The sequence below is a fragment of the Podospora pseudocomata genome, chromosome 6, assembly GCF_035222375.1.
Source record: "Podospora pseudocomata strain CBS 415.72m chromosome 6, whole genome shotgun sequence".
NCBI lineage: Eukaryota > Fungi > Ascomycota > Sordariomycetes > Sordariales > Podosporaceae > Podospora > Podospora pseudocomata.
The window spans coordinates 3,332,851-3,344,679 of NC_085890.1; the positions used below are offsets into that span (position 1 = coordinate 3,332,851).

Genomic DNA, 11,829 nt, shown 5'->3' on the forward strand with positions numbered 1-11,829 from the left:
TCGTCTATGTTTGTGGGGCACCTGACAAAGGGCCCGGGTTTTACCAGGCCCACACCGGTTTGCTCTTAAGGCTGGATTTTCCATTTGTTTACTTTTAGACTTCTTGAACAACCAACAACCAACTTACTGTAATATCAACTGTCAACCTATTTTCTGGCCATTTTGGTCTCACTTTCGCAGCCAGTGGTTTTCCTAGGCCACTAGCACAACAATGTTGCATTTGTTAAGACAATTTTGTAATAAACGGAGGTCAATACACAACTCATCTCTGTATATACATGTGTCCTCTACCTAATAATACAATCATCAACCATGAATTCCTTCTTTCCATAGCCTATCATCAAGAACAATAAAGGCAACCCAACTGAAATAATAATGCAACCCACTCCCCCTTGCCATCCCATCCCATCCCATCCCATCCCATATCCCATCTCATATCCCATCCAGGGCCAACACGAAAATAAGGGCAGACATCAGCAGCAACACAAACCCATCCCAAGACTAAACCATAAGAACGTCATGATCCCAACCCCCTCCCCCGCCCCCCCAAACCGAGAATCATTCAGTCCATGACATGCACTTTCATCCCATTATTAAACAAATATATCTTATCCAATCGACCTCGCCGTAACCTCCGGACCCAATAAAGAAGCCTGCGTACTAACCGACGCCGCATCCCCCTTCGCATACGGCCTGCTCCCCGGTCTCAAAAATTCGGGCAGTTCCTCCACAATACTGCCTCGTGCCAAATGAGTGTCGGATCCCAGCTCCTTGTTCTCTCTCTCCCCCTTCGTGGAGGCGGCGTTCGATTGCCTCGGCCGATGGTGCTGATGTGACTGCGCCTCGACATCGATATCCCTGAGGGCAACGTCCTCTATTGCATTATTTTCTTTGTTGTTGTTGTTGTTGTTGTTATCGTTGTTTCTCACCGTCGGCCCCTCCTCGGCGACAGTCTCCAACCAGTCCCCGCCGGCCCCAGGCCGTGTCGGCGCCGGCTGATTCCGCAATGGCCTCGACCCGATCGTCAGCTGTGCTCCTCCGTTGCTGCCTGCCCCCCCACCGCTCGGCAGTCCTGTGCTCTCCCCTGATGGAGGCTCGAGTAAATTGGGAAAGAGGCGCGTGATGAGAGGTTTGAGTGTCATGGCGCAGGCGACAAGGATGGATATGTGAATCTCGAGTGACGTCCAGTGGCTCGACAAGGCGTTGACGTAGGTGTAATCTACGTGCGGGTTGCTTTTCAACCAAACGATGATGCTGAGGCGGATGACGGAGACGATGCAGATGCTAGGGGCGCGTTCATGTGAGTGACGTGGCAAGTGCTTTCCAAAGATTGAAACCTACAAAAAGCCAATCGCAAAGACGGCGGTGACGGCGATTTTTTGTCGTCGAGGAAGTTTCAGTGGCATGATCATCGGGATCGGGAGGAGAAAGATCAGAAAGTCTGTAAAGACGCCCAAACTAGAACAAGCTGTGAGTTTCCAAACAACGCGTCCGGGGGAGGGTGAGTGGTGAGGGTGTTCATACCTGGTGTTAACCCACCAAATAGACTCGGAATGACAGTAGCTGGCCTTGACTCTGGGATCCCACACAGACTGGAGTGGAATGCAAAAGGTGAGCGTGGTGCCGAGTGCCCACAGATTTTGCACAACAACGAAGATGAGCATCGCCCACGAACATTTCTTCGCCCAGTCATACGTGAAGATGGTCACGTATATCACGCAAATCGAAATCTTACTGAGTCCCAAGGAGACGCAGTAGAACAACAGGGAAAAATACCATGTCTGGGCACTAGAATCAGTCTCTCTCATCTGTCGTAATAGGTCGGGAGAAGGTGGCGTACCTTGAGCATCTTGAGAAAGTTTTCTTTCGGCTCAACATCATATACGTGTTTCCCCATTCCATAGCCAACTTCCACTGTCATCACGGCCGACATGCCTGCAGCTAAGAGCTAGTAGACTGTTAGAGGACCGCTTCAAAGTAATAATCTCGCTGAGGGGACGTACAAGTGATGCAAGGACCAGCCAATCTGCGGCACCAAGACTCCGGACAATCTTGATGCGAGTCCAGAATCTCAAGGCGACAAATATGGCGGCGAAGCTAAAAGCGACCCAGACCGAAGCCGCTATCTCAGGCCCTCTGGAATCATGCGGCCAATCTTCCTTGGGCCCGTACAGGGCAATGAGTGCACGCTCTTCATCTTCTAGACTGGGGCCCATCGAGTCGTTATAACTGTCGTCGAAAGAATTGAGAAACGGACATGCCTATCAGCACAGGAAGCGCAGGACGGTGGTACTCAAACAAGGGCTGCTGGACATGGCTCTGTCTTGTCACAGACCCAGCAGGCAAGAAGAGTGAGAGAGTCAAGGTGAGGCTAGCTACTTGGCTCCCCAGGAGCGTGGATCTCTTTCGTCTTTAAAGAGTGTCCCCGGTAACCTAAAGGCCAGGGTGAGGGTTCAGCAGCATCGCGTAGCAAATCCCCGCGGTCCCATCGCCCCGTTCACTAGTATGTAACTTATGGACAGCAGGGGTTAGTGGCATTCAGGGGTAGCATCCGAGAGCTTTGCTTGGGCCAATGGGTGGTAGGGTGCATGCTGTTTCTTGGGGAAAGCCATCTGGGGTAGTGGAACAACCTCATCAATCAAGCGACCTCATAACGCAATGCGTACATGAAGCGATGAAACTGGCAGACCAGCTTTCGTCTCCCGAGCCTGGCGATGGGATAAACATGTCGGAGTCTAGTATCGCCCCGTTAGTGGTACGGGCTAGAGGTCGACGACATCCACTTGGCAGCGCCACGGCACTGACGGGTTTCTATCTGAAGCGGTAAGCCCATCACCGGCGTGTACTTGCAAATCCACAGAGTACAGAACCGGTGAATCGGAATGGGACGAATTGGTCAGGGGATCGTCAGGTTTGCAATTCTGAAACCAAGGCTTGAATGCGGTGACAAAAATCTTGGGTCCCTCTTGGCTGCGTCGATCCAGTTATGCAGCAGTGATGCTTCGGGATTGGGGCGCCTGCAGCAGCCTCAAAATGTGCGGGATTGTTGGAAGCTCTGTGTGGGCAAATGGGAAAAGATGCCATCTTCCTTGTGGAGGCAGATGGCTATTTCTGCGCAGCGCAAGAGATCTTTTGTTGCGCAGAGCGGGGGAGGATTTATTAGAAATAATCACGGCGTTGACCCAACCGAGTTACTGCGCCGAGCCAACAAGCTTTTGTGTTCTCTTGGGCAGGGACGATCACACCTCCTGCTTCTTGCGGCAGCCACAACATTAGCCACCGTCGACCAGCCCCAACAAGAGGAAGCAGACAGAAGAAGCTATTCGCAATCTCATCGAGCAAGGTCCGATGTTGTAGGTGGTCATCACGTCAGTCTAACACACTCAAATGTGAAACATTCACGGATCGCACGGCGATCTCCTCATTTTTTGCCTGGTGTAACCCTGATCTGATGATCCTTGGTGATCGGCTGAGCTGCCTGCCTCGCTGCTAAGACCAGTTGCCTGCCGGCAAGTGTTGGCCCATGCATGCCCCACCAAAATTTCCAACACCGCGGGGCAGCTGTTTGATGCATTGAGCCTTCAGATCACAAGCATCAAGTTTACTTTCATACTCTTACCTCTTACCACCAAAACCAGCCCTTCAAGCAGCGTACATCGTCTGTTCTTGAATCAATTCAAATTGCAGTACAACCCACTCTACACTTCTCAACAACCAACACATCAATTCACCATGTCCGCCACACCCTTCGACGAAGATGACGACCCCATCATGGCCGAGTACAACCTCTTTGTCAAGCCCCCCCTTCCCGAAAACCGCAAGCTCGTCCTCCTCCAGTTCTTCAACAAGACTGCCACCGACCCCTCCACCCTCCGCATCCCCCACATCATCGGAATGCGCCACAAGCCCGAGTCCGGTTTCTACGAGGTAGACCTCCCAATGGACATCAACACGGCCTACGATCGCAACAAAGGCGTAGAGATGGGCACCGCCCTCACCAAGTCTCTCGAGGCGAAAAAGGGCGGAACGCATGGTTTGGCGGGTGGATTCAGCTCCGTAGGTCCCGCCGCGACAGCAGCAAGCAGAGGTCGGAGGATGGCCCCTGGTGAGGAGGAACCGCCACGGATGAACTTCGAGGAGGCCGCGAGGAAGAACATGGTGCTCAAGACGCAGACGCTGAGCGGGCATCGCATTGCCAACGAAAACGTACCTCACAGTTATGTTGGTGTCTTCAAGGGCAGTAAGTTCACCTTCCTCACTCTTTACCCATTCCCCCTGTCCTCTTACTGACCGCCCCCTCCCCCTCAGATAACATCCACCTAACCCCCTTCAGCGACACCGTCAACCTCCGCCCCTTCCAACCGCACCTTGATGCCGTCACCGAGCAAGAACGCCTCAACCGTCCCAACCCAAACGCACCCCAAGATGCCGCCCCCGGCGCCCGCGCCCCAGGCCGCGCAATCCAAATGTCTCTCAAGTCAGCCATGGACGGCGTGGCGACTGACACTATGGCTGACCGGACGCACAAGGTCCAGCTGGAAAATTGGCAGCACTTGGATTACATGCCCGACGACACGAACGGTGCCTGGCAGGCCTACAGGGAGAACCTCTTGTTGGTTCCAGAACAGGATTTGGAAGGGGTCAACAAGGAGGGGACGAAGGAGGATGCAAAGGGCAAGACGAAGGAGGTGGCTGATGAGAGGGATAAGATCTGTGCCATGCCCGATCTTGTCGACAAGGTTGCGCATTTGAGGACAGATTGGGATGAGGAGAAGTATATCAAGATTATAACGGAAAAGTGGTAATTTTTGGCATTTGGGCAAGGTGTCTTGGTGGTTGTCCTAAAGGTGGAGTTTAATGGCGTTTTTTGTGTATGGAGGCTACTTCATATAAAGGGAAGGTTTTACTAGTATAAAGTATAATCGATACCCTCCCTGTCTTTCAATCGAACATAAGAGACTAAGGATTTGAGCTGGCACAACTCCTTATTGTATCGTGATGCATGTGCATACATACTGGGGTGTTGGAGAATGAATGGTGGAATATATCCAGCAGCCTGAAGCAGAATAACGGCCTTTGTCAACAAAAACGACGGCTTCAACTTGAAATTGCCAGATTAACATGATGCAGAAACAGTAACAAGACAGACTGTGCTATGGATTTTGTTTGCAGACATGTCCTGAATACCGCACACAAGAAATCAATAATTCACGTATGGCTATGCTCCTAATTTTAGACAAAAGATCACATAAACTTCCACACCAGCCTTTCCTGACTCTCCCTCCAGAAGTTCCCCGCCATTTTCCACCATCCGTTTTGTTGGGTATCATTGCCAGTTAGAGCAGCTTTCCATAAATACTATTGTGCAATGGATAATAATGCGCTCCCAGTATAGAACCTGCCGTGCTTTATGCGCTCCGCTTCATGATGCATCAAAACTTTTGTGCGATTATGACGAAAAGAAAATCCAGGATTGACACCTATCAAAAATCCTTCTGCCCTCAGCGGTACGAGATCCTGCCAAACCTGGCACTGCTCATTAATTACTGTAGAAGCTCGACATCCAACCCAATGCTGCGCATGAAGAGGTTCACATTCTGGAGACGCTGGGCGCCCATGTCTGCGGGGAGTGTCTTTGACAAAGCGACCGTGTCCATGACGCGGTCCTTGACAGCAAGTACAAGCCTCTGCTGCTGCTCGGGGCTAGCTCCTATGCCAAGCGCCGCGAGCAGTTGCCATACGTAAATGTCATCCGCGGTGTTCACAGAGCCAGGGAACATATAGGGAAGCGTAGGTTCGAGACGATCGAAAAAGTCAGTGTGACACATGTCCCTGTATTTCGTTAGCCATGGTCGCGGTGGTATTGGGTGAACATCAACTTACCAAGCCTGCCAGGATGGATGGGTGTTTCCAACATTAACCTTAATAATTTCGGCGCGGCTCAGGATCATGGTGATCATCGAAGCTCCGATGCGACTCTTTGCAATAATGTCCAATCGTTGCTTGGAAAGAATAGACAACAGACCGGCAACGATGTCAAGATCGAGCTCGTTCAAAAAGTTGAAGAGCGTATTCATGACGGCGTTGGAGAAAATGTGAATATTCTCGCGCATTGCAGCTGTCAGCTGGACCGCGGCGGACGTCACCTGCGCGTTGACAACAACATCAAGCTTGTCAAGATTGACGATAACCAAGGTGAGAATGGTGGTGCGCTGCTCTTGGCTGAGATGGCGGAAGATCCTGTTCATAGCCTTCATACCCTTGTTATATGACAGAAGCGCAACAAAAGGATGGGGGTGTCCCGGTTGAGGTTCATCGTAGACTCTCAGCGCGGACCACAGATCCTGGTTCAGGGCTTGGGCTTCGTTGCTCCAACGCATGCCCCGCTGGTGACCTTCAACATCGGTGTCGCTTGTAGGGGGAGGTGGCAGGACGCGGTCGTGGTCTTCCATCTTCATGAGTATGGTATAGATGCGTTCAATGGTGCGCAGATCACTCTTACGATCGCCGGCACTGACGACCTTGTGCGCACTGCTAGGACGGTTGGCATCATCGGTGCTCTCTGTGCGCTTGATGTTAAGCAGCGGCTTGGGTGTCTTGGCGTTGCTGAATGAAATTTTGCCCAGACTTCCCTCGATGACGAGTTGCTTGTTCTTGGGCTTGTTCTTGGCAGCTTCAACAGCTCGCTGGACCTGCTGTTCCATACGCTGCATATGATTCTCAGGGCCTCGGTGGCGACGCATGTGACCCGACCTGTTGCCAGTTTGGAAAAGATAGGTCTGTGCAAAGTTGTTGAGCGGCTGGTTGGGGTGTTGCCTCTGACCGCCCTGAAGCGAGCTATGAACTTGATAGTAAAAATCTTCGGCAAGCGACTCATCAGTCCCGTGCTCGTTCGGGTTGCCAGTGGCGGCAACAAGCTGCTGAAGCTGAATGCGTGTGACGAAGCTTTTGTCCTGGGGTGTCATGACACCGTTGTCACGAGACATCAGGTAGATCTTGTGGTTCCGTTTAGCGCGCTTAGCCTCCTGTTCCATGTAGGCAGCCTTTTGCTCTTCGGTAAGCTGGGACACCTGGGATGGATGCGTTATGATGTTGGGCTGTCTCCCGAAAGAACCCTGCTGTCTATGGGCGGGTTGAGTTGGGGGGGCAGAAGGCCCTGGTACCGGAGGCGTGGGATGCTGCTGCATCCCCATTCTAGCGGCATCTCCAGAGAGACGATTCGGATTCTGCAAGATTTGAGTTGGCTGAACAGAAGTCGACGACGGTTGCCGTTGATGAGCAGCAGGTTGGACCGGGGGCTGGGGCGAAGACGCTTGGGTGGACTGAGGTCTTTGCAGTACGTGAATCGGGAGAGCTTGTCTGGTATGATCAACCGGGGGAACAAATTGTTGCTGAGCCGGTTGAGCAAATTGAATGGCCGGGTCATAAGGGATTTGCGAAGGGCCTTGAGCATGAGGAGCCGGAGATGGTGTAGCTTGGGCAGCCTTGGCCTGGGCCTGAGCCCTCATTTGAGCCTCGACTTCCTCCAGGCTTAGAATCTTGCGACTGGGCGCGGAACTCGACTGGGCAGCCTGCTGGGAGACCTGAGGGGCAGGCTGTGCCGGCTTCTTCGGCGCCACACCCCAGAGAGAGGCATCGACCTGCAATTCGGGAACGGGCTCGTTGTTGTTGTACTTGTCATTTGAATACTTCTCGTAGCCGGTGCGATAGTGGCCCTGAGATGTATAGCCGTACGAGGCTGCGCTTTGAAGAGACGGCTGACCGTAAGACATCTGCTGGACAGGCTGGGCAGGCTGGGCGGACCGGGCTGGCGGCTGCTGACGGTTGAAAAGATAATGTTCCTCCTCGATGGCATTCTGAACCTTGGCAGTTTGTGAGAAGAAATCAAAATCCTTGCCAACAGGCGCGGCAGCTATGTCGCTAGTATCCCCGAAAGTATCATCGTTGTAGGCGTCCTTGGTTTCTTCGAGCTGATCTCCAAGCCCGTCATAGGTGTCTTCAAACTCCAAAGCATCGCCATCGTCGTCTCGGCCAGAAAGGCCTTGGAAGGGATTGTGGGCCTGTGAAAAGCCAGTGGCCGCCGTGTTATGGCCGTTATTGAATCCAAAGAACGACATGATTGCGACTTCGGTGGAAGGTGCAGAGACGCAGAGGTCGAGAGAATTACTAAACGAGGGATATTAGCCACTGATGCGAGAATAATACTGTGAAAGCCCATGGCCGAAGTTGGGCAGAATCAAGGGGGCAGCCCTGGCGGTTGCGTCAAGGCATAGTCGACGCCGAAGGCTCCAAATGGCGCAGCCAGACCCGTGGGTCGCGGGCAAAGGCGATCCACATGCACATGGCTAGTAAGGGGAAGGAAATGTATAGTACTTACAGCGTGGAAAATAGAGATAGCCTTGTGGTCGAGTCGGTCAAATATCATGATGATGTGATCGATGCGACCAGATTGCGAAGGTGGGATGGCCGGAACAAGCGAACCGTCAAGGCGGCAGGCTTGTGGGTGGAGCTGTATACTGCTGAAAAGAAACACAACAAACTCGAGCCCGAAAACAGAAACAAGATCGCGGCAAAGCGCCGCGGGAAAACAACCAGGTGGCGAGGCAAAGGAAAGGGACGAAGTGAATAGGTATCCAGGTGGATGAGGTAACCTTGGAGTTGGAGGTTGCGAGAGCCAGTGGGTCATCACCGTGGCTCACCCCAAAGAATGGAGAGCTAAGTGGGATATGTAAATGATCCGGTTGACCAATAGGCGTTGCCATTGACCCCGGATTATCTCGGATTATTGCTGTGGTGGTGGGGAAGTGGGTGAGTCGTGCACGGAGCACACAATCCTCCTGCAACACCCCGCGTCTGACAACTACAGCCAAATCTTCAGAGGTTTGGTTCTGCCCGTTGCATTTACAGCGGGACCAACTGCTCCTGGATATTTTAAGCCTGCTCCCAATATCCATATCGCCCTGGAACGAGTATCGTAATGCTTGCTTTCAACTACCATCTATCACATGTTACTTTGGCGAAGCATCACTGCTTGTATGGAAGTTCTGCACAACAGCCTACCTTTAAGCAACCTCCCTGTCCCTAGGTATCAGTTGGACAACCAACAACATGAACCAACAGGGCAAGCATGCCTCTCTAAAGAATGCCTACGAGCCGTTGGGTAAGAATCAGTTTTGCCCAGCTCCTTGCTGCACAAACCGTCTTTTAGTTGCGGCGCCGTCACTCAGAAGATTCAAGCTCGGCAGTGTCCCACATCAAGCCCCACGCGGAGAGCAGCCCGGTTCCTGGCGGCGCGGGACCTGCGGATCGGATCTCCCTCCAGCTAGGTACTGTCGGATAGCAAGAGAATTTCAAAGGGTCCAAACTGCAGGCAATATAGAGTCACCTGCGTGTTTTCTATGGCCCCAAGCATCTGTGGCATTCTGCTTGCATTGCATTGTCGCTGTCCCCAAGCGAGGCAGGGTCTTCGGCGTCCGAAGGGCTGGAGATGCAAGGGTTTTACGAGATTTGGCGACCTCTGTGACAAAAGGTTCCATCATATCTTGGGGTCTATGTGGATTGGTTGTGTGACAGTTAGAGGTGTACCTGAGGAGCACTGAGACCATCCCTTAATTCCCTGGACTTTTTGGCGCTTGGCCCCAAGGGACAGAACGTCCGCTCTATTATTTTTCTCTCCATTCCTACACCTCCACGTCGTGGATTCTTGACTCTCTTAAACCCTTGAGAAGCGCAGGTTATGACAGGCTGTTCCTGAACCTAGTCACCAACGATATGCTCCATCAATAAGCTCCCTGGTTTCGTTGGACACGGCGTCCCCACCAATAACGTTAAGCTTTGGCCTGGAACAACTCCTCGCCACGATCACGAATTGCCCTTGGGCGTTTCCAAAACCCAAGCGCTGTCTGGAGACCTCTACCACGCACTCTCCAGTTTTGCGATCGCATCTTCTTTTCTTCTACCTCGTCTGCCACAGCCATCAAAACGCCCAACGATTTGACTGGCATCCTTCACCATGGCGGCCGGCAGCGCTCGCTATGTGCGCTACATCCTAATTGCCTTTTTCGTACGTCAGCCCTCGACGTGATGCCCCAGCTTTGCTGTGAAGACTTCCTGTTAACGCGTGCGCTCTAGGTATTGGCAGTTTTCTACTTTATATCGGATTCTAGCAATGCGATTTCCCAAAATATTCCTATCCCCCATGGCAACAAGGGCACCGATGACCACGCCCACAAGGATGCCGTTTTAAACAACCAGCCCAACAGCCATGATGCTGCTGGTGATACCCACAACACCAAGAACAAGCCCGCGATCCCCAAGGTTGGCGCTAACATCGATCCCGCCGAGTACCCGCTGGCCATGACCCCAAATGACCCCGGATTCCACGATCTATCCGGCATCAAGGGAGGACCCCGCGTTAACGCAACCTTCGTGACCCTGGCACGCAACTCTGACGTCTGGGAGATCGCCAAGTCCATTCGTCAAGTTGAGGACCGTTTCAACCGGAGATACAACTACGACTGGGTGTTCCTGAATGACCAGCCCTTCGACGACACTTTCAAGAAGGTCACAACATCCCTTTGCTCGGGCAAAACACACTATGGTCTCATTGGCGAGGAACACTGGGGTTTCCCTGATTTCATCGACCAGGAGAAGGCCAAGAAGGTTCGCGAGGATATGAAAGAGCGCAAGATCATTTACGGCGACAGCGTCAGCTACCGCCACATGTGCCGCTTCGAGTCTGGCTTCTTCTTCCGCCAGCCCCTGATGATGAACTACGAATACTACTGGCGTGTCGAGCCCTCGGTCGAGCTGTTCTGCGACATCCACTACGATCCCTTCCGCTTCATGCACGAGAATGGAAAGAAGTACAGTTTCGTGCTCAGCTTGTACGAGTACATTGAGACCATCCCCACCCTGTGGGACAGTGTCACCAAGTTTATGAAGAATCACCCCGAGCACATTGCTGAGGACAACTCGATGGGTTTCCTGAGTGATGACGGTGGCAAGACGTACAACAAGTGCCACTTCGTAAGTGGTTTCTCTGCGCTCAATTTGAGGTGATGTGCTGCTAACAGTCTTCTAGTGGTCCAACTTTGAGATTGGTAGCTTGAGCTGGCTCCGCTCCAAGGCCTACATTGATTACTTTGAGTCCCTCGACAGGGATGGCGGTTTCTTCTACGAGCGCTGGGGTGATGCCCCTGTGCACTCGATTGCTGCGGCCCTCATGCTTCCCAAGGACCAGATTCACTTCTTCAACGACATTGCCTACTACCACGTGCCCTTCACCCACTGCCCAACGGGTGAGAAGCTCCGCACGGACCTCAAATGCCACTGCGACCCCAAGAACAACTTTGACTGGAAGGGGTATTCTTGTAAGCATCGATAAGGCCTCCCTCTTCTGGAAACATCCAGCTAACTGACTTCTTCTAGGCACATCAAGATACTTTGAGGTCAACGGTCTAGAGAAGCCCGAGGGCTGGCAAGACCAGACTGACTAACTTGTTTAGTGATGGCCAATACAGAATAGCTGAGCTGTTTGGAGAAACAGGGATATCGATATAGAGTTGTACCAAATCCTATCGAGTTCATGACTGTTTTTCTTTTTTTTTTATCTGTCTTTGTCTTACCGAAACATACAACCGTCATCAACTCATGGTTGACAAACGTACTGGGTCGATTCTTTTTGCGGGAACTAAGGGACGGCGTCGAAATCACACCACAATGGAAGAACAACCGGGGGATATGCTAGGCAAGCAAGCGATGTTTCAGTCATGTTGGAAATAAGGAGGGTGGAAGTCATGGCGGATTTCGTCAGTATGAAAGTTGACG

The 11,829-nt window shown here is 52.2% G+C and overlaps 4 protein-coding genes across 4 annotated transcripts; 2 read left to right on the forward strand and 2 right to left on the reverse strand.

Moving 5' to 3' along the window:
- Positions 1-431: 431 nt before the first annotated feature.
- Positions 432-3,344, reverse strand: QC762_608365 (uncharacterized protein). Its single transcript, XM_062892513.1, has 5 exons — positions 2,004-3,344; positions 1,841-1,948; positions 1,525-1,781; positions 1,342-1,458; positions 432-1,284 (listed from the first exon to the last, which is right to left on the reverse strand). The coding sequence occupies exons 1-5, from the start codon at positions 2,214-2,216 to the stop codon at positions 609-611; spliced, it is 1,371 nt and encodes a 456-aa protein (XP_062741101.1). The 5' UTR covers positions 2,217-3,344; the 3' UTR covers positions 432-608.
- Positions 2,799-4,965, forward strand: QC762_608370 (uncharacterized protein). Its single transcript, XM_062892514.1, has 2 exons — positions 2,799-4,240; positions 4,309-4,965. The coding sequence occupies exons 1-2, from the start codon at positions 3,733-3,735 to the stop codon at positions 4,803-4,805; spliced, it is 1,005 nt and encodes a 334-aa protein (XP_062741102.1). The 5' UTR covers positions 2,799-3,732; the 3' UTR covers positions 4,806-4,965.
- A 207-nt stretch (positions 4,966-5,172) lies between these two features.
- Positions 5,173-8,679, reverse strand: PAT1 (DNA topoisomerase 2-associated protein pat1). Its single transcript, XM_062892515.1, has 2 exons — positions 5,884-8,679; positions 5,173-5,832 (listed from the first exon to the last, which is right to left on the reverse strand). The coding sequence occupies exons 1-2, from the start codon at positions 8,115-8,117 to the stop codon at positions 5,544-5,546; spliced, it is 2,523 nt and encodes an 840-aa protein (XP_062741103.1). The 5' UTR covers positions 8,118-8,679; the 3' UTR covers positions 5,173-5,543.
- A 227-nt stretch (positions 8,680-8,906) lies between these two features.
- KRE2 (alpha 1,2-mannosyltransferase 2.4.1) lies at positions 8,907-11,829 on the forward strand. Its single transcript, XM_062892516.1, has 4 exons — positions 8,907-10,063; positions 10,132-11,028; positions 11,084-11,372; positions 11,431-11,829. The coding sequence occupies exons 1-4, from the start codon at positions 10,013-10,015 to the stop codon at positions 11,496-11,498; spliced, it is 1,305 nt and encodes a 434-aa protein (XP_062741104.1). The 5' UTR covers positions 8,907-10,012; the 3' UTR covers positions 11,499-11,829.

Bases quoted from the DNA above. Each gene is read 5' to 3' on its own strand.
- QC762_608365 (XM_062892513.1), bottom strand. From the start codon at position 2,216: ATGGGCCCCAGTCTAGAAGATGAAGAGCGTGCACTCATTGCCCTGTAC. The intron at 1,782-1,840 runs GTACGCCACCTT...TCTAGTGCCCAG, and splicing joins ACTTTCTCAAGATGCTCAAG to ACATGGTATTTTTCCCTGTT. The intron at 1,285-1,341 runs GTAGGTTTCAAT...ACGCGCCCCTAG, and splicing joins GTCTTTGCGATTGGCTTTTT to CATCTGCATCGTCTCCGTCA.
- QC762_608370 (XM_062892514.1), top strand. From the start codon at position 3,733: ATGTCCGCCACACCCTTCGACGAAGATGACGACCCCATCATGGCCGAG. The intron at 4,241-4,308 runs GTAAGTTCACCT...CCTCCCCCTCAG, and splicing joins TGTTGGTGTCTTCAAGGGCA to ATAACATCCACCTAACCCCC.
- PAT1 (XM_062892515.1), bottom strand. From the start codon at position 8,117: ATGTCGTTCTTTGGATTCAATAACGGCCATAACACGGCGGCCACTGGC. The intron at 5,833-5,883 runs GTAAGTTGATGT...AACGAAATACAG, and splicing joins CATCCATCCTGGCAGGCTTG to GGACATGTGTCACACTGACT.
- KRE2 (XM_062892516.1), top strand. From the start codon at position 10,013: ATGGCGGCCGGCAGCGCTCGCTATGTGCGCTACATCCTAATTGCCTTT. The intron at 10,064-10,131 runs GTACGTCAGCCC...CGTGCGCTCTAG, and splicing joins ACATCCTAATTGCCTTTTTC to GTATTGGCAGTTTTCTACTT. The intron at 11,373-11,430 runs GTAAGCATCGAT...GACTTCTTCTAG, and splicing joins TGACTGGAAGGGGTATTCTT to GCACATCAAGATACTTTGAG.